The sequence below is a fragment of the Dipodomys merriami genome, unplaced genomic scaffold (genome assembly GCF_024711535.1).
Source record: "Dipodomys merriami isolate MVZ:Mamm:240054 unplaced genomic scaffold, mDipMer1.0.p SCAF_1, whole genome shotgun sequence".
Classification (NCBI taxonomy): Eukaryota; Metazoa; Chordata; class Mammalia; order Rodentia; family Heteromyidae; genus Dipodomys; species Dipodomys merriami.
Window position 1 is genome coordinate 127,567,032 of NW_027202270.1, and position 23,197 is coordinate 127,590,228.

The following is a 23,197-nucleotide window of genomic DNA, read 5'->3' on the forward strand; positions in this document are numbered from 1 at the left end:
AGTGCCACTTCTGGTTTTTAAGTGGTTAATTGGACATAAGAATCTCATGGGGACTCTGCCTGGGCTGGCTTCAAACCGAGATCATCAGATCTCAGCCTGAGAAGCTAGGGTTACAGGTGTGAGCCATTAGCAACTGGCTTTTACTTTTGTTTTTAAATTTGAGTGCTGATTACCTAGGTATGTTCAAATTTTAAAAGATTCAAGTTTTACTACTTATAACTGATGAATTTTTTGTTCATTTTATTGTTGTTGTTTTTGTCAGTTGTGGGGCCTGAACTCTGGGCCTGGCACTGTCCCTCAGCTCATCAGCTCAAGGCTAGCATTCTACCACTTGAGCCACAGCACCACTTCCAGCTTTTTCTGCTTATGTGGTGCTTAGGAATCGAACCCATGGCCTCAATGCATGCAATGCAAGCACTCTTATCACTGAGCCAATTTCCCAGACCATTTTTGTTCATATATTATTCAATAAATGTACTTCTGCAAAAGTGTTAAATGATGGCAATTCAAATGAATGTCAGTTGTACAATTAATTTTACATATTGTTAAAAAATTGGCAAAACAATGTTATATAATATTAGTTAACTGCCTATGAGTCAAAAAAGTAAGTATTAGGAGGGGTACAACTGGAGTTCCTGACATACTGACAATGTTGAACAAAGTTTCTTGAACGAAGTGATGTTTTCACAAATACTTGTTTTGTGAAACTTATGTAACTATACTTTTGTGTTTTGTGTGCTTGTTAATGTCACTTTTTTTTCTTTCTGTCCATTGTGGGGCTAGAATTCAGGGTCTGGGTGCTGACCCTGAGCTTTTTTGATCAAAGATAACACTCTACCAATTTGAGCTGTAGTGCTACTTCCATTTTTTTTTTTCTTTTCTTATGGTGCTGGTACTGGCACTTGAACTCAGTGCTGTCCCTTAGCTTTTTCACTGAAGGTAGTGTTCTATTACTTGAGCTTCAGCTCTACTTCAATTTTTGTTAGTTAATTGGACATTGAGTCTCAAGGACTTTTCTGTGCTGGCTGGCTTAGATTAGGACATGAGGTTTTGGTGCAAGACTCACAGTTTCAATTTTTTTTTTTTTTTTTTGTCCTGGGGCCTGAACTCTGGCTTTGGACGCTGTCCCTCATCTCTTCAGCTCAAGGCTAGCGCTCTACCACTTGAGCCACAATGCCACTTCCAGCTTTTTCTGCCTATGAGGTGCTGAGGAATCAAACCCAGGGCCTTGTGCATGCAAGGCAAGCAAGCATTCTACCACTGAGCCGTGCTCCCATCCACTCAATTTTTGTTTTGAGAAGAAAAGCCATGGTAGAAAAATTAAAGGTAGGAAACATTGTCTTTTCTTTTCATCCTTGCCTATTAGGTTCTAGGTGATGGATCTCTCCAAAGCTCTCCCTAAACAAGAGGGCCATTAGCACCTATATGGAAGACAGCACTGTTGCCTGGTTATATTGCATAAACAGAGGAAGTCTCCAGAAGAAGGACCCTCTGGGGCTTCTTTCAGCTTTATTAGGGAATAGTACAGGGGCTTTATGAACTCGGGGCCTCACAGGCACTCTACTACCCCATCCATATTTTGCTTATTTTGTAATTTTGCCTTGGGCCAGCATTGGACTACAATCTTCCTCCATTTGCCTTCCATGTAGCTGGCATTACAATACCACCACGGAATTGATTGTTGCTTGAGATAGGGGTGAGGTGTCTTACTATGGTTTTTCCTGAGCTGCTTTTGAACTGTGAATCTTTCAATCTCTGTCTCTGGACTAGCTGGGATTACAGGTGTTTTTTTGTTGTTGTGGCTAAAAGTTCCTTGTACATTCTTGTAATTAATCCAATTAAATATATGATTCTTAAGAATTTTCTCCTACTGCAAAGGTTACTTTTCATTCTTGGTTTATTGTTTTGAAATGCAGGTGTTATGGCATGTATACACACACACACACACCTTTGTGGTGGTGGTAGTTCAACTCAGGGCCTTGTACTGTTTTTTGGGTTTTTTTTGGTCTGGGCACTGTCCCTGAGCTTTTTGTGCTCAAAGCTAGCAGTCTACCACTTGATCCACAGCTCCTCTTCCAGCTTTTTGGTGGTTAACTAGAGGTAAAAGTCTCATGGAGTTCCTGCTTAGGCTGGCTTCCAACCATGATCCTCACATGTCAGCCTTCTGAGTTAACTAGGATTACAGACATGAGCTACTGACACCTGGCAGTACCATCATTTTTAAAATAAATTCTGCATTTTTTTGTCGGTTGTGGGGCTTGAACTCTGGGCCTGGGCACTGTCCGAGCTCTTTAGCTCAAGGTGAGTGCTCTACCACTTGAGCCACAGTGCCATTCCCAGTTTTCTGGTGGTTTATTGGAGATAAGAGTCTCCCAGACTTTCCTGTCTGGAGTGGCTTGGAACCGAGATCCTCAAATCTCATCCTCCCCACTAGCTAGAATTACAGGAATGAGCCACTGGCACCTGGGAGATTTCTTTTTTTTTTTTTTTCTTTTGGGTCCGGTTGTGGGGCCTGAACTCTGGGCCTGGGCGCTGTCCCTCAGCTCTTCAGCTCAAGGCTAGCGCTCTACCACTTGAGCCACAACACCACTTCCAGCTTTTTTCTTTTTGCTTATGTGGTGCTGAGGAATCAAACCCAGGGCCTCATGCATGCAAGGCAAGCCTCTACCACTGAGCCATCTTCCCAGCCCCTAGATTTCTGTACTTTTTAAAGAACAACAATCTCGTGTTTTTCTTTTTCTGGGGTGGTAGTAGTGGCTGGAAGTAGATTTAAACTGCCAATCCTCTAATCTCTGCCTCTGTGTAATCTAGGATTAGATGTGTGCCACCACACAAAGCAAACTTTTTTTTTGGGTTCGGTCGTGGGCCTGAACTCTGGGCCTGGACGCTGTCCCTCAGCTCTTCAGCTCAAGGCTAGCACTCTACCACTTGAGCCACGGTGCCACTTCCGGCTTTTTTTCCTTTTGCTAAGGAATCGAACCCAGGGCCTCATGCATGCAAGGCAAGCGCTCTACCACTGAGCCACCTTCCCATCCCCACAAAGCAAACTTTTAAATAAGACAACATGTCAATTTCACAAACATTAAAAAGTGAGTATATTTAATCATATTCAGCTCATAATAGAGCCAATGAGTGAAGAGAATAATAATCATGCTGATTATTGAACTGGTATGAACTGGCAATGGAGAAAGTTGGTCCAAGGAAGGTGGTGGAACTGTGTCTCCTAAGAATTAGAATCGTGGGGCTCCATAATCATCTGGCATCCGCTCGATGTTGTATCTGGTCAGAAGAGAAAATTAGCACTGGTAAGAAAGGTGGGTACAGAAACTATTTAAAAACTGATCCTCTACTGATCGTACCACTCTTACTACCTTCCAACTAGTCATTCTTTTTGCCAGTGCGAACATTAGAGGGACCTCATAAGGAATTTAGAGGGACCTCATAAGGAATGAATCATAGCAAAATGCTATCTGTAATTTATTGTCTTTACTCATCAGTCACAAAGTTAGCCAAGTGGGGGAGCCAGGAAGTCCAGGTATCTTTGACCGAAAAGGTTACCTAGACTTAAAATAATGCTTTGTTTTTAAAGCAACACATCTATTTCTTTTAGTAATCTTATAACAATTTGATGGTCCATTATTATTTTTTTTGTTGGTTGTGGGGCTTGAACTCTGGGCTTGGGCGCTGTCCCTGTGCTCTTCAGCTCAAGGCGAGCACTCTACCGCTTGAGCCACAGCGCCACTTCCAGTTTTCTAGTTGTTTATTAGACTTTCCTGCCCGAGCTGGCAGCTTGAATTGTGATCCTCAGATCTCAGCCTCCTGAGTAACTAGGATTACAGGCATGAGCCACCGGCGCCCGGCTTGGTCCATTATTCTTTTTTTTTTTTTTTTGCTTATGTGGTACTAAGGAATCGAACCCAGGGCCTCAGGCATGCAAGGCAAGCACTCTACCACTGAGCCACCTTCCCAGCCCCTTGGTCCATTATTCTTAAAACCTATCTTCATCTTCTACCTCTGTTCTTGCTACCTTGTCTCATTCCTTCAACTCTAACCTTATAAATATTTGAAACAGTAATTTTTTGAGATTCTTTTATTTTAATTTAATTCTTATTTTTTTGTGCCTGGCCTGGTGCTTGAACTCAGGGTCTGGGCATTGTCCCTGAGCTTCTTTTGCTCAAGGCTAACACTTTACCACGTGAGCCACAACTCCACTTGTTACTTTTTTTTGGTAGTTTAATGAAGTGCGGGCTGGCTTTGAACTGCGATCCTCAGATATTAGCCTCTTAGCTAGAATTACGGGCATGAGCCAATAGTACCTGGCTTTAAAATCCTTTTATAGCTTTGTAATTTTATGTCATTTTTATTTTTGACAGATCTCACTTTTTATTGACAAACTATAGACTTCTAGTCAGTTTCCCAATTTCCCAAATTATGCCTCCACATAACTTTTTACCTATGATTAGAAATGTACATGATAGGAACTCCAGGGATCTTCCGGATTCTTCTTTTAAGGTCACGGTCAACTGTAGCCACAATGTAACACTTGTGCTGAAAGAGAGAGTCAATGAATACATCTAGTTCTGAGTATATATATATTTTTTAATTTTTTTTTGGGGGGGTCCAGTCGTGGGGCCTGAACTCTGGGCCTGGGTGCTGTTGCTCAGCATTTCAGCTCAAGGCAAGCGCTCTACCACTGAGCCACCTTCCCAGCCCTGAGTATATTTTTTTTAATGACTTCTGGAAATGACACTTCTACTACAGAGGAATGTGTACTGATGAATGAATGAATAGTTTATTCATTTCATAGTAACTAGCACAAGGAAGACTGCAAAATTTGTGGAGTAGCTACTATGGGTAATGAACTCTTATTTGTGAAATAAAGAACAAGTTGCTTGGGCTGAATGTGGTTGATTCTAAGAATTTTGAAAGGGACAAGATAAAACTTTCTAAGTGAACTAGGCACCAGTAGCTCATACCTCTAACCCTAGCTACTCAGAAGGCTGAGATCTGAGGATTGCAGTTCAAAACCAACTCTGGCAGCAAAGTCTATAAGACACTTATCTAGCAAAAAAAATCTGGAAGTGGGGCTGGGAAGGTGGCTCAGTGGTAGAGCACTTGCCTTGCATGCCTGAGGCCCTGGATTCAATTCCTCAGCATCACATAAGCAAAAAGAAAAAAGCTGGAAGTGGTGTTGTGGCTCAAGTGGTAGAGCGCTAGCCTTGAGCTGAAGAGCTGAGGGACAGCACCCAGGCCCAGAGTTCAGGCCCCACAACCAGACCCCCCCCAAAAAAAAAAAAAACTAAGTGGAACCGTGGCTCAAGTTTTAGTACTAGTCTTTAGGAAAAAAGTTCAGAGACAGTACTCAGACCCTGAGTTCAAGCTCCACAATGGGCACCAAAAAATAGGACAAAAACAAAAAAACAAAAATCCTTCATAAGTGGAAGAGCCTTTCTTTTCACATTTAAGGAAGACAAACTGTTACTTTCAGGAAAACACTCTGACTGACTCCATGCAAATGCAGAGCAAGTGCCTTAGATTGGAAGGCACATGCTCTAGTTCTTTTGTGTATGCTCTGAGGCGTCTGCATGGTGAAGGAAGGCTACCTCTGCCCTGGAGAACAGAGAGAAACATCTCTATGACTCAAAATTTGAGCTTAGCACCTCTGAAAACTGTAATATATATCCATCAAATAGAAGATACTTGTGTTGTACTTCAGTTATATCTAAGTCAGCATTGAGGGTTTTTTTTGTTTTGGTCGGTCGTGGGGCTTGAACTTTGGGTCTAGGTGCTGTCCCTCAGCTCTTCAGCTCAAAGCAAGTGCTCTACCACTTGAGCCACAGTGCCACTTTTGGTTTTCTGAGTGGTTTATTGGAGATAAAGAGTCTCACAGACTTTCTAGCCCAGGCTGGCTTTGAACCACATATCCTCAGATCTCAGCCTCCTGAGTAAGCTAGGATTACAGGCAGGTGCCACCAGCGCCTGGCTGGTTTTTTTTTTTTTTTTTTGGGTCCAGTCAGGGTCTAAACTAAGGGCCTGGGCTCTGTCCTCAGCTCTTCAGCTCAAGGCTAGCACTCTATCACTTGAGCCACAGCGCCACTTCCAGCTTTTTTTTTTTCCTGCTTATGTGGTGCTAAGGAATCGAATCCAGGGCCTCATGCATGCAAGGCAAGCGCTCTACCACTAAGCCACCTTCCCAGCCCCCGGTTGGTTTTTGTTTTTAAATTTTTTTTTTTTTTTTTGGTCTGGTCGTGGGGCCTGAACTCTGGGCCTGGGCGCTGTCCTTCAGCTCTTCAGCTCAAGGCTAGCGCTCTACCACTTGAGCCACAGTGCCACTTCTGGCTTTTTCTTTTTGCTTATGTGGTGCTGAGGAATCGAACCCAGGGCCTCAGGCATGCAAGGCAAGTGCTCTACCACTGAGCCACCTTCCCAGCCCCATAATTTTTTTTTGTTTTTGTTTTTGGGTCCGGTCGTGAGGCCTGAACTCTGGGTCTGGGCGCTATCCCTCAGCTCTTCAGCTCAAGGCTAGCACTCTACCACTTGAGCCACAGCGCCACTTCCAGCTTTTTTTTTCTGCTTATGTGGTGCTGAGGAATCGAACCCAGGGCCTCAAGCATGCAAAGCAAGCACTCTACCACTGAGCCACCTTCCCAGCCCCTAATTTTTTTTTTTTGCTGGTCCTGGAGCTTGAGCTTAGGGCCTGTGCTTCTTTTGCTTAAGGCTATCACTCAAGTCACAGCTCTACTTTGGCTTTGTTTTGTGTGGTTAATTGGAGATAAGAGTCTCACAGCCTTTCCAGCTGGGTTCAAACCACAATCCTCAGATCTCAGCCTATTGAACAGCTAGGATTACTAGTGTGAGCCACTGGCTCCTGGCAGCATTGAGTTTTACAAAAAGTTATAATGTGGCAACTGTGCTATGGGAAATTAAGGGAAATGCTGGCCCCATCCATGGAATATGTGGCTAAAGGTCAAAGTGGTAATCAGATGAATGTCATGGTGATTATCATCTTCAGGAGAAGTGAACTCTCTTTTCCCTTCCACTTGCCTCCCCTTCTCTCTTTCCTTTTTTTTTGGGGGGGGGGCAGGGAGAAAATACTAGTGACTAGTGATCAAACTCCAGGCTTGGTACATGCTAGGTAAGTGTTCAACATTGAGTTAAATCTCCAATCTGGGAGAGGTCCTTATAAAAGCAATCAATAGCAGCTCTTGGGTTTGACAAGGGTCAGAATGGAAGAATTCAAAACATACTTATCCTATGGTATGTGTGAGACAGAACCCTGAGAAATTCTCAGATGTAGCTGAAAAACATTGTAGAGAGGGGACAACATTCCTGTGAGGAGGAAATGCACCTTATTTTAGACACAGAGAAGTAAAATCTGTCATATTATTATACCTACATTAGTCCACACAAATCATTTTACAGAGATTTGGGGGATAAAGAATCTGTCCCAAGTCACATACCAAGTCAGTGCAGGTATTGAGATTTGAAAGCATGTTCTTTCATTACAGTTGGAGTATATGTTTTCAATCCATTCTCTCAAGTAAATGAAAATGTCTATGCTTGTTATGAAAGGTTGCTATACAGTCCTTTTTATTTTATCATTTATATTCCTAAATATTTTACTGACCATGACCTTTCAAGTGATAAGCTTGCCTTAGGAAAAAAAAAAGCAGCTACATGCCGGTGGCTCACCCCTGTAATCATAGCTACTCAGGAGGCTGAGATCTGAGGATCACAGTTCAAAGTCCGGAGACTCTTTATCTCCAATAAACTACCAGAAAACTAGAAGTGGCACTGTGGCTCAAGTGGTAGAGCACTTTCCTTGAGCTGAAGAGCTCAGGGACAGTGACAGTGCCCAGGCCTTATGACCTACCGAAAATAAAAATAAATAAATAAATAAAATTTTAAATTAAAAAAAAAAATGACGGCACTGCCAGGTGCCAGTGGCTCATGTCTGTAATCCTAGTTACTCAGATGGCTGACATTTGAGGATCATGTTTGGAAGCCAGCCTAACAAGACTGTCCATGAGACTCTTACCTCTAGCTAACCACCAAAAAGCTGGAAAAGGAGCTATGGATCAAGTGGTAGACTGCTAGCCCTGAGTACCAGAAGCTCAGGGACAGTGTCCAAGCCTTCAGATTAAGTCCCAGGACTGGCACAAAAATATAAAATAAAGATGATACCTGAGTTACTCTTTGAACTAAGCAGTCATCTGCATAGGTTCCTTTGTGTGTGCATGGTAATCGTTCAAATCGTGGATCCTTGGCGATTCTGTGGGATTATAACAGTATATTAAAGAAAATGTTCAAACAATGGATAACTTCCTTCAACAAATCTGTAAAGCAAACATAACCTGATTATCTGGAGATTTTTCAGCTTGCTGACTGATGGCTGCTATGCTTAGGGCCAATGACTCAGCACAAAACTCTGAAATTCTGTTTTCCATAAAAGAAAGCAGGTCCCAAAATTAATTTGCTCAAATCTTCACAGCAGGGAAAAGCCAGGATGAAAATCCAAATTAGTCGTGACTCAATCACATCACTTTTAGGAAGTTGTCTTACACAAATGTAGTGGAAGGACAGGCTAGGTTGGTCATTACCACACAGGTTATGGTACTGAAAAACTGAAGGTAATCAAAACATCCATCAACAAGGTAAAAGATAAATGTGTTTTGGTGTTCCATCCTATTAAAAAATCCCAACAAGGTAGTGGTTGCACCAACAGTGGTACAAAGGCACCGGCTGGCATGTCTTTGGGCTAGAGAGCAGGACGTCTGGCTTTGGAGCTGTTATCCTTCTTGTGATAGCAACAAATGAACGAATTTAAAATGGGTGATGCTGAGAAAGACAAGAAGATTTCTGTTCATAAGTGTGCCCAGTGCCACCCCACTGAAAAAGGAGGCAAGCACAAGACTGAGCCTAATCTCCATGGTCTGTTTGGTCTGAAGACAGGTCAAGCTGCTGGATTCACTTAGACAGATACCAACAAGAACAAAGGCATCACCTGGGAAGAGGATACACTCATGGAGTATTTGGAGAATCCCAAAAAGTACATCCCTGCAACAAAAATGATCTTCGCTGGCATTAAGAAGGGAGAAAGGGGGCTGGGAAGGTGGCTCAGTGGTAGAGCGCTTGCCTTGAATGCATGAGGCCCTGGGTTCAATTCTGCAGCACCACATAAGCAAAAAGAAAAAAGCCGGAAGTGGCGCTGTGGCTCAAGTGGTAGAGTGCTAGCCTTGAGCTGAAGAGCAGAGGGACAGCGCCAGGCCCAGAGTTCAAGCCCCACGACTGGACCAAAAAAAAAAAAAAAAAAAAGAAAAAAGAAACCCCTCTCTCTGATACTCTTCCTCTAGATTTGCTAGTCTGTACAGAAAAACAGTAAAATTTTTTACTTGTTATTTCTGGATAGGAATAAACAGGCAAAGTAAAAATATGGAGGACTTTCACTTTTTATTATTTATATTTTAAAATATTGTTTGTCATGAAAAATTCAATTGTATTATTTTAATATAAAATTGAAAAGCCAAAACTACTCCCACATGCATGTTCTTTCTATTGCACAATGATGATGCTAGACTGAAACAAATAAAAACACAGGGTAGCACTGAGACACTGAATGCAACAGAATACTCCCTTATTGCAGGGACGGGGTGTAAGGTCCATGTGGGTTGTGTGAATATAGAAAAAGGACATGGAGGAAAAAATGAAGATGAAAAAACTGTACTCCCATTAAACAAACACAAGTAACTTTTTATTTCCTTGCCTGTCCAACTAACATTGTATTTTTTTCCCCCTTCATAGCAAAGCTGGTGTCTGTTTTTCCTACTCATCCTTTGTTTTTAATTAAAAATTTGCCTTTCCTCCTTTTAGTTAAAAGTATTTCAGATATATATAAAAAGGTAAAGAATGATGAACACCTGTGTCTACCCTCAGAAAATGTTTCATTAAGAAATGAAACATAACCAGGTACATAGTGGGCTCACACCTGTAGTCCTAGCTACTCAGGAGGCTGAGATCTGAGGACTGTGGTTCAAAGCCAGGTCATACAGGAATGTCTGTGAGACTCTATTTTTTTTTTTTTTTTGGGTCGGTCGTGGGGCCTGAACTTGGTCTGAGCACTGTCCCTGAGCTTCTTTTCCTCAAGGCTAGCACTCTACCACTTGAGCCACAGTGCCACTTCTGGCCTTTTCTGTTTATGTGGTACTGAGGAATCGAACCTAGGGCTTCATGTATGCTAGGCAACCACTCTACCACTAGGCCACATTACCAGCCCATCTGTGAGACTCCAACAAACTACTCAGAAAAAGCCTGAAATGGTACTGTGGCTTAAGTGGTAGAGTGCTAGACTTATGCATAAAAAGGCTCAGAGATAGCACGTAGGCTGCCCCAGGACCAGAAGGAGAAGGAGGAGGAAGAGAAAGTGGAGGAGGAGGAAGAGGAGAAGGAGGAAGAGGAGGAGGAGGAGGAACAATCAAGATCCAAACCCAGTCCAGAAAAGGGAAGTTTGTGAGACTCTTGTTTTTTTTTTTTGCCAGTCATGGTGCCTGAACCCTGGGCCTGAGCACTGTCCCTCAGCTCTTCAGCTCAAGGCTAGTGCTCTACCACTTGAGCCACAGCACCACTTCCAGCTTTTTCTTTTTATGTGGTGCTGAGGAATCGAACCCAGGGCCTCATGCATGCAAGGCAAGCACTCTACCACTGAGCCACCTTCTCAGCCCCAGATTGTGAAACTCTTATCTCCAACCAACCACCAAAAAGCCAGAAGAACTGTGGCTAGCCTTGATCAAAAAGCTTTGGGACAGTGCCCAGGCCCTGAGTTCAAGCCTCAGGACTGGTACCAAAACAAAAGAAATAAAGAAATAAAATATTGCCAGGCCCAGGTGGCTTGTGCCTGTAATCCTTGTTACTCAGGAGCCTGAGTTCTGAGGATCATGGTTTAAAGCCAGTTTGGGGAGCAAAGTCTATGAGACTCTTATCTCTAACAAGCAGAAGTGGAGGTGGATCAACTGGAAAGTACCAGAGGGACAATGCTCAGGCCCTGAGTTAGCCCTACCAGTGTGCATGTGTACACGCACATGCACACACACACACACAGAAATGAAACATGCCAAGTGTTGGTGGTAGTTCATTCTGTAATCTTAAGTTACTCAGGAGGCTGAAATGCAGAGGGCAGTGTTTTGAAGTCAGTGCAGTCAGAAAAGTCAGAGACTCTACCTCCAAATTAATCATGGACTTGGAGCCATAGCTTAGGAGGGAGAGAGCAGCTAAAAAGGAAGCCAAGTAAGTGTGAGGCCTTGAATTCAAGCCTTAGTTTCAGGTTGGGGAGGTGGGGGAGGAAGAGATAAAGGGAAGGGGAGACAAAAAAACAACAAACAAAAACATTTTAGGAGCTGGGCACTGGTAGATCATACCTGTAATCCTACCTACTCAGGAAGCTGAGATCTGAGGATCATAGTTCAAAGCCAGCTTGGGCAGAAAAGTCTGTGAGACTCCTATCTCCAATTAACCACCAGAAAACCAGAAGTGGTGCTGTGTGGCTCAAGTGGTAGAGAGCTTGCCTTGAACTAAGAGACAGTGCCTAGGCCCAGAGTTCAAGGCCCATAACTGACAAAAAAAAAAAAAAAAAACTAAACTAAAAAGAAATATATATTAGGGGCTGGGTATGGTGGCTTATACCTACAATCCCAGCTACTCTAGAGGTGAAGGTATGGTACCTGGCCAGCCTGGGAAAAAAGAGAGCTGGCCTGGGTAGAAAAGTCCATGAGACTCTTATCTCCAATTAATCAGCAAAAAGCCAGAAAAAGTAGAAGTGTGGCTTAAGTGATAGAAAGCCAGACAAGCAAAAAGCTGAAGGACAGAACCTAGACTCCAAGTTTAACACCACTCCCCCCGGGGGGAAAAAAAAAATAAGATGCCATCTAACCAGTAAACTGGTTATACTGGCATACAAGGAGGCATAAGCAGGATTGTGGTCCAGCCTGGGCAAAAACATGAAACTCTATTAAAATATAACTAAAGCAAAAAGAAGCATGACTCAGTGTAGAGTACCTGACTAGCAAGTACAAAGACCTCAATTCAAACCCAAGTGCTATCTTCCCCCAATGAAATATTACAAATAAAAAATAAAGTACCCTCTCTGGGCTTAATCTCTTTTCCTTCTCCACAAGTAAATATTATAAAAAATTTGGTGTTTTATCATTCTGACGCATTTTTCTACATAGGTAGGATTTCATATTAGCTATATCTCTCTCTCTATAATACACATATATAGTATATATATTACTATATAAATACCTAAAAATAATGTAGTATTGATTTGCGTATTTTCATTTAATTGTTTTATTTTGTACTAGTATGGGGGCTTGAACTCTGTCTCATGCTCTTGCTTAGCTTTTTTGCTCAAGGCGGGCACTCAATAATTGGAGATGAGTCTCATGGATCTTTGAACCACTATCCTCCGATCTCAGCCTCCTGAGTAGCTAGGATTACAGGTGAGAAACACCAGTGCCTAGCAACTTGCATGTTTTTAAACTGCAGATATATGGTTCATGCCATGCATATTTTCATCCTTTTCTTTGTGAAGGGTGGGGAGGAGACAGGTTTGGCCAGGGGTTTGGACTAAGAGCCTCATGCTTACTAGGCAGTTATTCTTCCACTGAGGCACAGTTCCAGTTCTGTCTTTTCTTGGTTATTTTTGAGGTGGGTCTCACTTCCTGCTTGCATGAATACATTGACTGATCCACCGAACTTTAGGCTTCTGATTGTTGCTGGGATGGAGCTTTGCAAATTTGGTTTATAACATTGATTCTCCCAAAATCAGCCTCTCACGTAAAAATTTCTGAACTTCAAATACCAGCTTTTTGAATCACAAAATTCATTTGATTTTTATTTTAAACTAGTAGGCTAAAAAAAAAACTCTGGACAGCAAAGATGAAGGAGGACCAAAACAATCATCAATATAACAACCTAGAATAAACTTAGACTAGCTATTCTTACCTTAGAGCCACTCGATACTTCTGCCCCAATTTCTCAATTTCAGCCATTACACAGTCAGTTATGCAAGGGATACCTGAGAGAAAAAAGAAAGAAAGCACAAAAAATTAGTAACAGCACTTGTGAAGAAATCTTCTGAATCTCCTATTGGTCTTTAAGAGACCAGTAGACTTATGGAATGACAGCAGAATAACACTATAATAAACAGAAAGGACTAGAAGAAACCTATTTACAAAGAAGCTGAGAAACTGTCCTAACTCCACATCCAGACTTCGACAACTATCTGTCAAAAGTTAAGTCACATCCAGAGATTATTTTTTTTCTTTTTTTTGCTGGTCATGGAGCTTGAACTCTGGGCCTGGGCACTGTCCTGAGCTCTTCAGCTCAAGGCTAGCATTCTACCTCTTGAGCCATAGCACCCACTTTCAGCTTTTTCTGTGTATGTGGTGCTGAGGAATCGAACCCAGGGCCTCATGCATGCAAAGCAAGCACTCTACCACTGAGCCACCTTCCCAGCCTCCCCAGAGAGTATTTTTATAAGTTCTAGATGGAAAATTTTAAATGAGAGCCAGAAGAAAGCATGAATTTTAAAATTGTCAAACAGAAAGCTACAATAGAATAAAAATAAAGCAGGTAAAATTCTTTACGCATTTGTCAAAGAGGTAATTTTTTTTTTACTGTATAAAGCTTACAGTAGCTTATGATAATGTTATATACCAGACACTTTAACTTCACCTACTCCACCAGGTAGCATTGTTGCCTTAATTATCATCATCCTCATTTTATAATGAGAAACTTGAAAGTTACATAACTCCATAAAAAATGGTGAAGTTGGAGCCAGGCACTGGTGGCTCATGCCTATAATCCTAGCTACTCAAGAGGCTAAGATCTGAGAATCACAGTTCTAAACCAGTCCAGGTAGGAAAGTCTGTGAGACTTTGATCTCCAGTTAAATATCAAGAAAAAAAAAAAAAGCTGGAATTGGAGCTATGTCTCAATGGTAGAGCATCTATCCTTGAGCAGAAAAGCTCAGGCAAAGCACAGTCCAAGTTCCAGTACTGGCACAAAACAGAAAGAAAGAAAAGAAAGAAAAGAAAGAAAGAGAGAAAGAGAGAGAGAAAGAAAGAAAGAAGAGAGGGAGGGAGGGAGAGAGAGAGGGAGGGAGGGAGGGAGGGAAAAAGCAAAGTAGAGGAGTGGTTCAAGTGGCAGAACACCACTTGAGCAAAATAGCCAAGTGTGAGTGTGAGGCCTTTAGTTCAAGTCCAGTACACAAAAATAAGTAAAATAAAATAAGCAAAATAATAAAAAATAAAATAAAATACTGATACATGGCTAGGGTACTGGTAGTGCTTACCTGTAAACCTAGCTACTTAAGGATAAGATTTGAATAGCCGGGTGCCGATGGCTCACGCCTGTAATCCTAGCTACTCAGGAGGCTGAGATCTGAGGATTATAGTTCAAAGCCAGCCCAGGTATGAAAGTCCATGAGACTCTTATCTCCAATAAACCACCAGAAAACTGGAAGTGGCGCTGTGGCTCAAGTGGTATGAGTGCTGGCCTTGATCTGAAGAGCACAGGGACAGCACCCAAGCCCAGAGTTCAAGCCTCACGACCGACAAAAAAAAAAAAAAAAAAAAAAAAAAAGGAGCCGGGCGCTGGTGGCTCACGCCTGTAATCCTAGCTACTCAGGAGGCTGAGATCTGAGGATCGAGGTTCAAAGCCAGCCCGGGCAGGAGAGCCCGTGAGACTCTATCTCCAATAAACCACCAGAAAACCAGAAGTGGCGCTGTAGCTCAAGTGGTAGAGCGCTAGCCTTGAGCTGAAAAGCTGAGGGACAGTGCCCAGGCCCAGAGTTCAAGCCCCACGGCCGACCAAAAAAAAAAAAAGGCTAAGATTTGAGAATCTCTGTTCAAAGTCAGCCTGTGTATGTATGTCTATAAACTCTTTTTTTTTTTTTTTTTTTGGGTCCGGACGTGGGGCCTGAACTCTGGGCCTGGGCGCTGTCCCTCAGCTCTTCAGCTTCAGGCTAGCGCTCTACCACTTGAGCCACAGCGCCACTCCGGCTTTTTTCTTTTTGCTTATGTGGTGCTGAGGAATCGAACCCAGGGCCTCAGGCATGCAAGGCAAGCGCTCTACCACTGAGCCATCTTCCCAGCCCCTAGATTTAACTTCCTTTTTTTTTTTTTTGTCGGTTATGGGGCTTGAACTCTGGGCTTGGGTGCTGTTTCTCAGTTCTTCAGCTCAAGGTGAGCACTCTACCACTTGAGCCACAGTGCCACTTCCTCTATAAACTCTTATTTCTGATTAACCACCAAAAAGCTGGAGGTGGAGGTGTACCTCAAGGGATAGAACACCAATTTTAATTAAGCAAAAGAGCTCAATGAAAAGTGTGAGGACCAGAGTTCAGCCCTAGTACTAACACTAACACATTAAAATACTCATATATGCTAACAACAGGGATTATCTTGAAACATCATAATACATAAATGAAGACAAAGCATGAATTTTATAAAATGTCCAGAATAACCAGATCTAGACCAGAGGGGCAGAAGCAGATCTGTGTCACTCAGGAGAAAGTTTGGGGGTTGGGTATAGGCTAGAAAGGGTTGAGTAGCTAAAGGATTTGGGGTCTCATAGCAATAAAAATGTTCTAAAATTGTAGTAATGAATTGATTCATTAGCTGTGTGAATATGCTAAAAGCCATTAAGTTGTACACTTTAAGTACATAAATAATATCTGAATAAGTTGTTTTTTAAAAAAGAAAAACAATGCTTTTTGTTGTTCATAGTCATGGGGCTTGAACTCAGGTTCTGGGCACTGTCCCTGAACTCTTCTTGCTCAAGGCTAGCGCTCTACCACTATAGCCACAACTCCACTTCCTGCTTTCTGGTGCTTAGAGAAGAGTCTCTTGGGAACTTTTCTGCCAGGGCTGGCTTTGAATTATGATCCTCAGATCTCTGCCTGCTGAGTAGCTAGGATTTCAGGTATGAGCCAGCAGCACCCCGCTCATTTTATTAATAAATAAAAATAACCTCTAATTCACACAGATTAAATATGAATTTTTTTGAAATGCCCTTTTCTAAGGAAAAGCATTATAGGAACCTTTCTGTATTTATACTAAAATTTAAAAATGAGTAACACTTTATGTTCATGTGTGTGTGTGCACACGTGCACATGAATGCACGCGCACATTGTTATCAAGACCTGAACTCAGGGCCTTGAGCTGTTGCTCTGATTTTTTTGCACACGGATGGTGCTCTACCACTTGAGCCACACCTCTAGTCCAGCTTTTTTGCTGGTTAACTGGAGAGTCTTTTTTTTTGGTTGGTTGCAGGGCTTGATCACTCAGCCTGGGCACTGTCCCTCAGCTTTTCAGCTAAAGGTGAGCGCTCTACCACTTGAGCCACAGCGCCACTTCTGATTTTCTGGTGGTTAATTGGAGATGAGTCTACGAAATGGGATATTCCTGCCTGGGCTGGCTTTGAACCATGATCCTAAGATCTCAGCTTCCTGAGTAGACAGGCCATTGGTGCCTGGCTTTGGAAAGTCCTTCTACTGACAAGGAAACTAAGTCAACAGGACTCTAAGCAGAAGAAGACGCTAACTAGATTCTATTTGGTTTATTAGGTAGAAAAGAAAGAGAACACTGGGCAGGTTCAGTTGTGTAAACCTATAATCTTAACAACTTTGGAAGCAAAGACTGGGGATTGCAGTTCAAGACTAGCTGGGCATCAAGGTTCACATTTAATTCATTTGTTATTAATGTTATGTAAGTCTAACTTTCACTTATAACTTTAAATGGGCTAATAAAAAATAAATATAAACAAAATTTGTTAAATTGAAAACTGTTACTGGTAAATTGCATACTGATGTGTAAACTACTTCAGACCCTTTATTTATTCATTGGCACAAATAAACACTATCTGAATAAACTTAGAAATTGACCATTTTCAAACTTCTAGATATGTGATTAAAAAATGGCAAAATGTCCTATTTAGCTTTTGCATACTGGAATAAAATGGACAATGTATTCTCCTTAATACAATAGAATATATATACAGACATACTGAAAAGAATACAGATTTTCACACACATTTTTTTGGTGTGCTGATGCTGGGGCTTGAACTCAGGGCCTGGGTGCTGTCCTTTGGCTTTTTCACTCAAGGCTAGCAAGCTACCACTTGGGCCACAGCTCCACTTTAGGTTATTTGTTGGTTAACTGGAAATAAAAATCTCATAAACTTTCCTGCCGAAGCTGGCTTTGAACTGTGATGATCCTCAGACATCTGAGTAGCTAGATTTACAGGCATGAGCCACTGGCACCCAGCATCAGAAATTGTAAATCCTGAATTCTAATAAGAAAAGTCCCCCTTTTAGTGTCAAAAATTCATATCTAGGGGCTGGGAAGGTGGCTCAGTGGTAGAGCACTTGCCTTGCATGCTCGAGGCCCTGGGTTTGATTCCTCAGCACCACATAAGAAAAAAGCCAGAAGTGGTGCTGTGGCTCAAGTGGTAGAGTGCTAGCCTTGAGCTGAAGAGCTGAGGGACAGCGCCCAGGCCCAGAGTTCAGGCCCCACGACCGGACCCAAAAAAAAAAAAAAAAAAAAAAAATTCATATCTATAACGATAGTCAAAGGACTGTTACTAAATTGTGAGAATTAAATTAACTCCTAGTCAAGTCTGCATTATATATCAAGTAATTGAAAGTTACAGAGTTATGACAGTTCTAATTAAAAGGCTAGCAATTCATTTATTAAGAAGCTCACATGGAGCTGGGCTCCGGTGGCTCATACCTGTAATCCTAGCTACTCAGGAGGCTGAGATCCTTGGATCACGGGTCAAAGCCAGCCTAGGCAGGAAAGTCTGTGAAACTCTTATCTCCAATAAACTACTCAGAAAACTAGAAATGGTGCTGTGGCTCAAGTAGTAGAGTGCTAGCCTTGAGCTGAAGAGCTCAGGGACAGTGTCCAGAACCAGAGTTCAAGCCCCATGACTGACAAAAAAAAAAAAAAGAACCTCACATGGACTTATTTATTTTTTCTTTCATATATTTGGATAAATAGGATTATTCCTTACAAATGTCACAGAATCATAAAAGGATGATACTCACACTTGGCATACAGACAGTCCATCATTGACTGTACTAAGTCCAGTTTGGCTTTAATGGAAAAGTTGATAAAGTTGGTATCAACCAGGATGTGGTAAGGTGGGCCCAGCTGTGTATTATATTGGAAAAATAAGCAGGAAGGATGTTGGGGGCTGAAGAAAAAAGAAAATAAGAACAAAATTAGGATTAAATTGATACCAATTAAAACAAAATGAAAAAAAAGGAATCTCTGCTCCGGATAATTTACTATACATAAAACACCTTTTCAGCCAGGCACAGATGACTCTTGCATATAATACTAATTCCTCACAAGGCTGAGGTCTGAGGATCCCAGTTCAAAGCCAGTCAGGGAAGTAAAGTTCACGAGACTTTTATCTCCAGCTAACCACCCAAAGGTTGTAAGTGGAGTTGTGGCTCAAGTGGTAGAGCATTAGCCATGAGCAAAAAAAAGCTGAGAGCTGGCATTCAGGCCCTGAGTTCAATTACAAAAAACAAACAAACAAACAAAAAACCAGAAATACCTTTCCCCGTGTTCATTGGGAATAAATCTTAAAAAAGAAGGTAAAGAAAAAAACAATAGCATATCTAATCTCATATCATTAGCATGCTTGTCACAACTTTTATTTTTATTTTATCTTTTTTTGGGTCTGGTCATGAGGCCTGAACTCTGGGCCTGAGTGCTGTCCCTCAGCTCTTCAGCTCAAGGCTAGCGCTCTACCACTTGAGCCACAGCGCCACTTCTGGCTTTTTTCTTTTTGCTTATGTGGTGCTGAGGAATCAAACCCAGGGCCTCATGCATGCAAGGCAAGTGCTCTACCACTGAGACACCTTCCCAGCCCCGCTTGTCACAACTTTTAAAATGCAATGACCCTCTGGTCCCCTCCATCTTGTATGTACATTTTTCTAATTTGGGGAGGGGAAGGGAAATAACAAAATGTGGAAATAAGGATACAGATTGACTCATTGTAACAATGAGATGTACAATGAAAACAAATTTTATAACTTTGGGGGGAGGGGAGGAGTTGTGGAGGTGAGGAGGAAAGGGATAGTAGGGGAAAAACAAAGGAGGGGGTAACAATACTCGATAGGAAATGTACTCATTACCTTACTCATGTAACTGTAACCCCTCTATATAGTATCTTTACAATAAAAAATGTATATTAAAAATAATAAAATGCAATGATCCAACTTAGTTTTCCCTCTATGTGGAGGATAGCCATGAGTACAAAGAAGAAGAATTTTTTTTTTTTTTTTGCCAGTCATGGGACTTGAACTCAGGGCCTGGGCTCCGTCCCTGAGCTCTTGGGCTCAAGGATAATGCTCTACCACGTTGATCACGGTGCCACTTCTGGTTTTCTAGTGGTTAATTGGAGATAAGAGGCTCATGGACTTTTTTGCCTGGGCTGGCTCTGATCTGAGATCCTCAGATCTCAGCCTTCTGAGTAGCTAGGATTATAAACATGAGCCACTGGCACCCAGCTAGGAATATAGTTCTTTGAGTAGAATAATACTAAGTTTGTCATTTTCATAGGATCCTAAATTCCTGTAAAAATGTGATTTGGAGAAGAGTTTTACTCAAGGATAGGATTATGTGTTACACAATCCTACAACAAAACCAGTTTCTCATCTAAAAAGTTAATGATCTGCAAATTCTAGTTCATCGGCCAGCATCCACCTGTGATAATATAGCCACTAGCAATGCAGGCCATAAAAAGAACAAGGAAAATGTGGCAGGTTTAAGTATGATTTTTGTTGTTGTTGGTATGAAGTGTTTAACTACTAGTGACATAATTGCTAAATATATTTATTTCAAAAGAATGTCCTTGTTGGTTCCTGGTGGCTCACACATGTAATCTCAGGAGGTTGGGATCTAGAGGATCATGGTTTGAAGTCAGCCTGGACAGTAAGTCTAGGAGATTCCAATTTCAAAATAAACAGAATAAAAACTGATTTGGAGGCGAGGTTCACTAAACAGGAGACCTTGAGTTTAACCTCCAATACTGGCTAATAAACAAATGAGCAAATAAATAAATAGCTATTTTAAAATGACCTCCATTCTGAAAATATATTCTTACTTTTCTGGTGGGTGATACAGTATGTCTTTTTTAAAAAGTTGGGATGATAAGCAGCAGCAATTAAAAAAATATTTTTTTCCATCCCAACTGTTTGTGTGTGCCAGTCCTGGGACTTGAACTCAGGGCCTTAGTCTTTTATCTTCTTTTGTTCAAGGCTAGAGTTCTACTACTTGAGCCAGAGCACAACTTGCAGCTTTTTTCTGAGTAGTTTATAGTAGAGATAAAGTCCCATGGGACTTTTCTGCCCAAGCTGGCTTTGAACAGCAATGCTTAAACCTCAGCTTCCTGAATATGTAGGATTATAAGCATGAGCCACCAACACCCAGCTGTCTTTCTTAGTCTTGAAATTACCTTTAAATAGTTATACAAGAGTTTCAATTCAACATGTCAGATTATGAGTACAATATATATCTGACCATTATCACCCTTTCCATTATTCTCCTCATCCCCACTCATCTTCTCAAGTTACTGGTTCTATTTTCACAAATGTATATTGAATATTTAACTGTTTTCTTGCACTCTTCCTTTTTCTTTTTGTCTGTCCCCACCTTGATTTCCCCCACAAAAACAAAAAAACAAAAACCATGTTTAAATTTTCTGGTATTCATTTCAATTAAAAGATTCTGGACAAACAATAAAATAATTAGATTATATCTGCAGAGGGTTTTTGTTTTTGTTGTCTATACCAGTCATGGGGCTTGAACTCAGGGCCTAGGCATGCTCCCTGAGCTTTTGTGTTTAAGGCTAAAACTCTATCACTTGAGTAACAGCTTAAGTAGTGATTAATTGGAAGTAAGAGTCTAATGGACTTTCCTGCCAGAGCTGGTTTCAAACTGCAATCCTCAGATCTCAGGCTTCTGAATCCCTAGGATTACAGGTGTGAACCTCTGGCACCCACCATATCCCCAGAGTTTTAAGAGAAAGTTTACTGCTCCAGGAAATCTAAAACCTTTAAAAGCATTAGCATTATATTGTGTTGGTTAATAAGACTTTCACCTGTATAATTACTAACAAACACCTGAGCATGTCAGCTCAGGCAAAGCCTGGATTCCTAAAAGGTCCATGGCTTTACTTTAGGCATGTCTTTTCTAGTTTTAATGGAAAACTTAAATGTTTTGTTTACTCACACTTCTCTTTCCTTCAGTGCAGTGGGATCCTTCTTTTCTTTCTTTTTAGGCTTTAACCTATCCTTTTCTTTACTGAAAAAAAAGTAAATTAAATTCAGGAAAGAAGAAATCAAAGTATTTATAATATTTTTAAAATTAGTTTACGTTATTGGTGTATGATGGGGGATCTCTACATGTTTACAATATATTCTAATCTCTAATTACTCCCTTCCCTCTTTCTTCCCTTCTGAAATATTTTCAACAAGTTTCAATGTTCTATTTCCATAAATGCAAAATATCTTCTTGGACTATATTCTTCCTTTCATCATCCTTATTAGCTCAACCTTCTTCCTCTAGCCCCCTTCCCCCACCAAATCATTTTCTCTTTTTCCCCCTCCTCAATCCTCTACTGATAACAGGTTCCATTGAGTCTTTTCATGTTTTCACTTATAGTTGCAATGTATTTCAAAATTATTCATTCTTCATTTTTCCTTTTCCCTTCTTCTAGTAGTTATATTTGAAAGTTCCTTTTTTCCCCCCCTCCAGTCCTGGGGCTTGAATACAGGGCCTGGGCACTGCCTCTGGGCTTCTTTTGCTCAAGGCTAGCACTCTACCACTTGAGCCACAGTACCACTTCTGGCCTTTTCTGTTTATGTACTACTGAGGAATTGAACCCAGAGCTTCATGCATGTTAGGCAAGCACTCTATCACTAAGCCACATTCCCAGCCCTGGTGATAATGATGATTATACCTTTTCCCTAAATCAGAAGCTCTTCTAATCAAGGACCAAAATCCACCCTCCAGAAACTGACAATTACTTCTGAAGACTCAAAATAGGTACTATCAGTCCACTTCTCTACAGTGACCTGGATAATATTTAGAAAATAGGGACCTCTGAGAGTTTTCCATCTCTCTTACGAAAATAGCAGAAGTCAGGAGCCAGTGGCTCACTCGTAATTCTAGCTATTCCGGAAGCTGAGATCTTAGAAGTCAGCGGGGCAAACCTTCATGAATCACTTATCTCCAATTAATCACCAAAAAGCTGGAGTGGAGCTGTGGTACAATTGGGAGGGTGCTAGCTTTGAGAAAAAATGTTCAGAGACAGAGCCCAGGCCATGAGTTCAAGCCTCAGGCCTGGCACACACACACACCAAAACTGCCTGTCATTACTGGAGAAACAAGCCTGATGTGTGACACCATTTTTCGACAATGACATTCCCCCCGCTAAGGAATGTGGTAGTGTAACAATGAGATGATAAAGACAAATAACTATTACGAGGCTTAAATGTGATAGATCGGTGTGAAGTGTTTAATTCCCATCGTTTTCCATGGTGCAATTGCTCAAGAGCTAAATGAATGTTAAACATTTGACTACTATCCTATGCCATATAAATCTAAGACACAATAACAATGTAAGGAAAACCAAAATAACAAGAACTTTTACTACTTATCCCCTCGTGACTCCTGTATTTCTGGGTATTCTGAGAACCTAGTTGATTCCGGACACTCACAGTCTCTCATCCCTCAGACTGAGCATTCTTTTCATGGTCGCATACTTCCTCGTTTTCTTTTGCTTTCCCTTGAAACAGAAATTTTAGAATTAAATGAGTTGGAAATACATCTCTTAAAAGTCCCTTTTCCCCCCTCTCGTACATTCCCTTTACTTTCTCTCAAGCGCTTCTCCTTAGTCCCCCAAACACAGGCTCCGTTAGAAGTTTAAGACCTGAGCTCAGAATGAAAATAAACACAGGAATTTCGTTGTAGCGTTGAATCCCCACAAACCCGTCGCCGAAATGAGTCCAAACTATTCTCACCATGTTCTCGCCGCACGCTCGCCTCTTCCGGAATCACCGTCCGCGCGACACTTTTACGTCACCCCTACGTTATTTCCGGCAAAGGACAACCCGGAAGCGGAA

At 41.5% G+C, this 23,197-nt stretch overlaps 1 protein-coding gene and 1 pseudogene across 3 annotated transcripts; one reads left to right on the forward strand and one right to left on the reverse strand.

The window, feature by feature from the left end:
- Window positions 1-3,078: 3,078 nt before the first annotated feature.
- Window positions 3,079-23,167, reverse strand: Fcf1 (FCF1 rRNA-processing protein). Of its 3 annotated transcripts, XM_070030004.1 has the most exons (8): window positions 23,096-23,167; window positions 22,793-22,860; window positions 21,303-21,374; window positions 18,104-18,252; window positions 12,997-13,069; window positions 8,185-8,272; window positions 4,454-4,548; window positions 3,079-3,279 (listed from the first exon to the last, which is right to left on the reverse strand). In XM_070030004.1, the coding sequence occupies exons 1-8, from the start codon at window positions 23,096-23,098 to the stop codon at window positions 3,231-3,233; spliced, it is 597 nt and encodes a 198-aa protein (XP_069886105.1). In that variant the 5' UTR covers window positions 23,099-23,167; the 3' UTR covers window positions 3,079-3,230. The 3 variants fall into 3 exon arrangements, with proteins under 3 accessions (XP_069886105.1, XP_069886096.1, XP_069886115.1); XM_070029995.1 differs by lacking the exon at window positions 23,096-23,167 and having other exon boundaries at window positions 22,726-22,860; XM_070030014.1 differs by lacking the exons at window positions 3,079-3,279; window positions 23,096-23,167 and adding an exon at window positions 7,248-7,329 and having other exon boundaries at window positions 4,464-4,548; window positions 22,726-22,860.
- Window positions 8,829-10,510, forward strand: LOC138810102 (cytochrome c, somatic pseudogene; annotated as a pseudogene).
- Window positions 23,168-23,197: the final 30 nt, after the last annotated feature.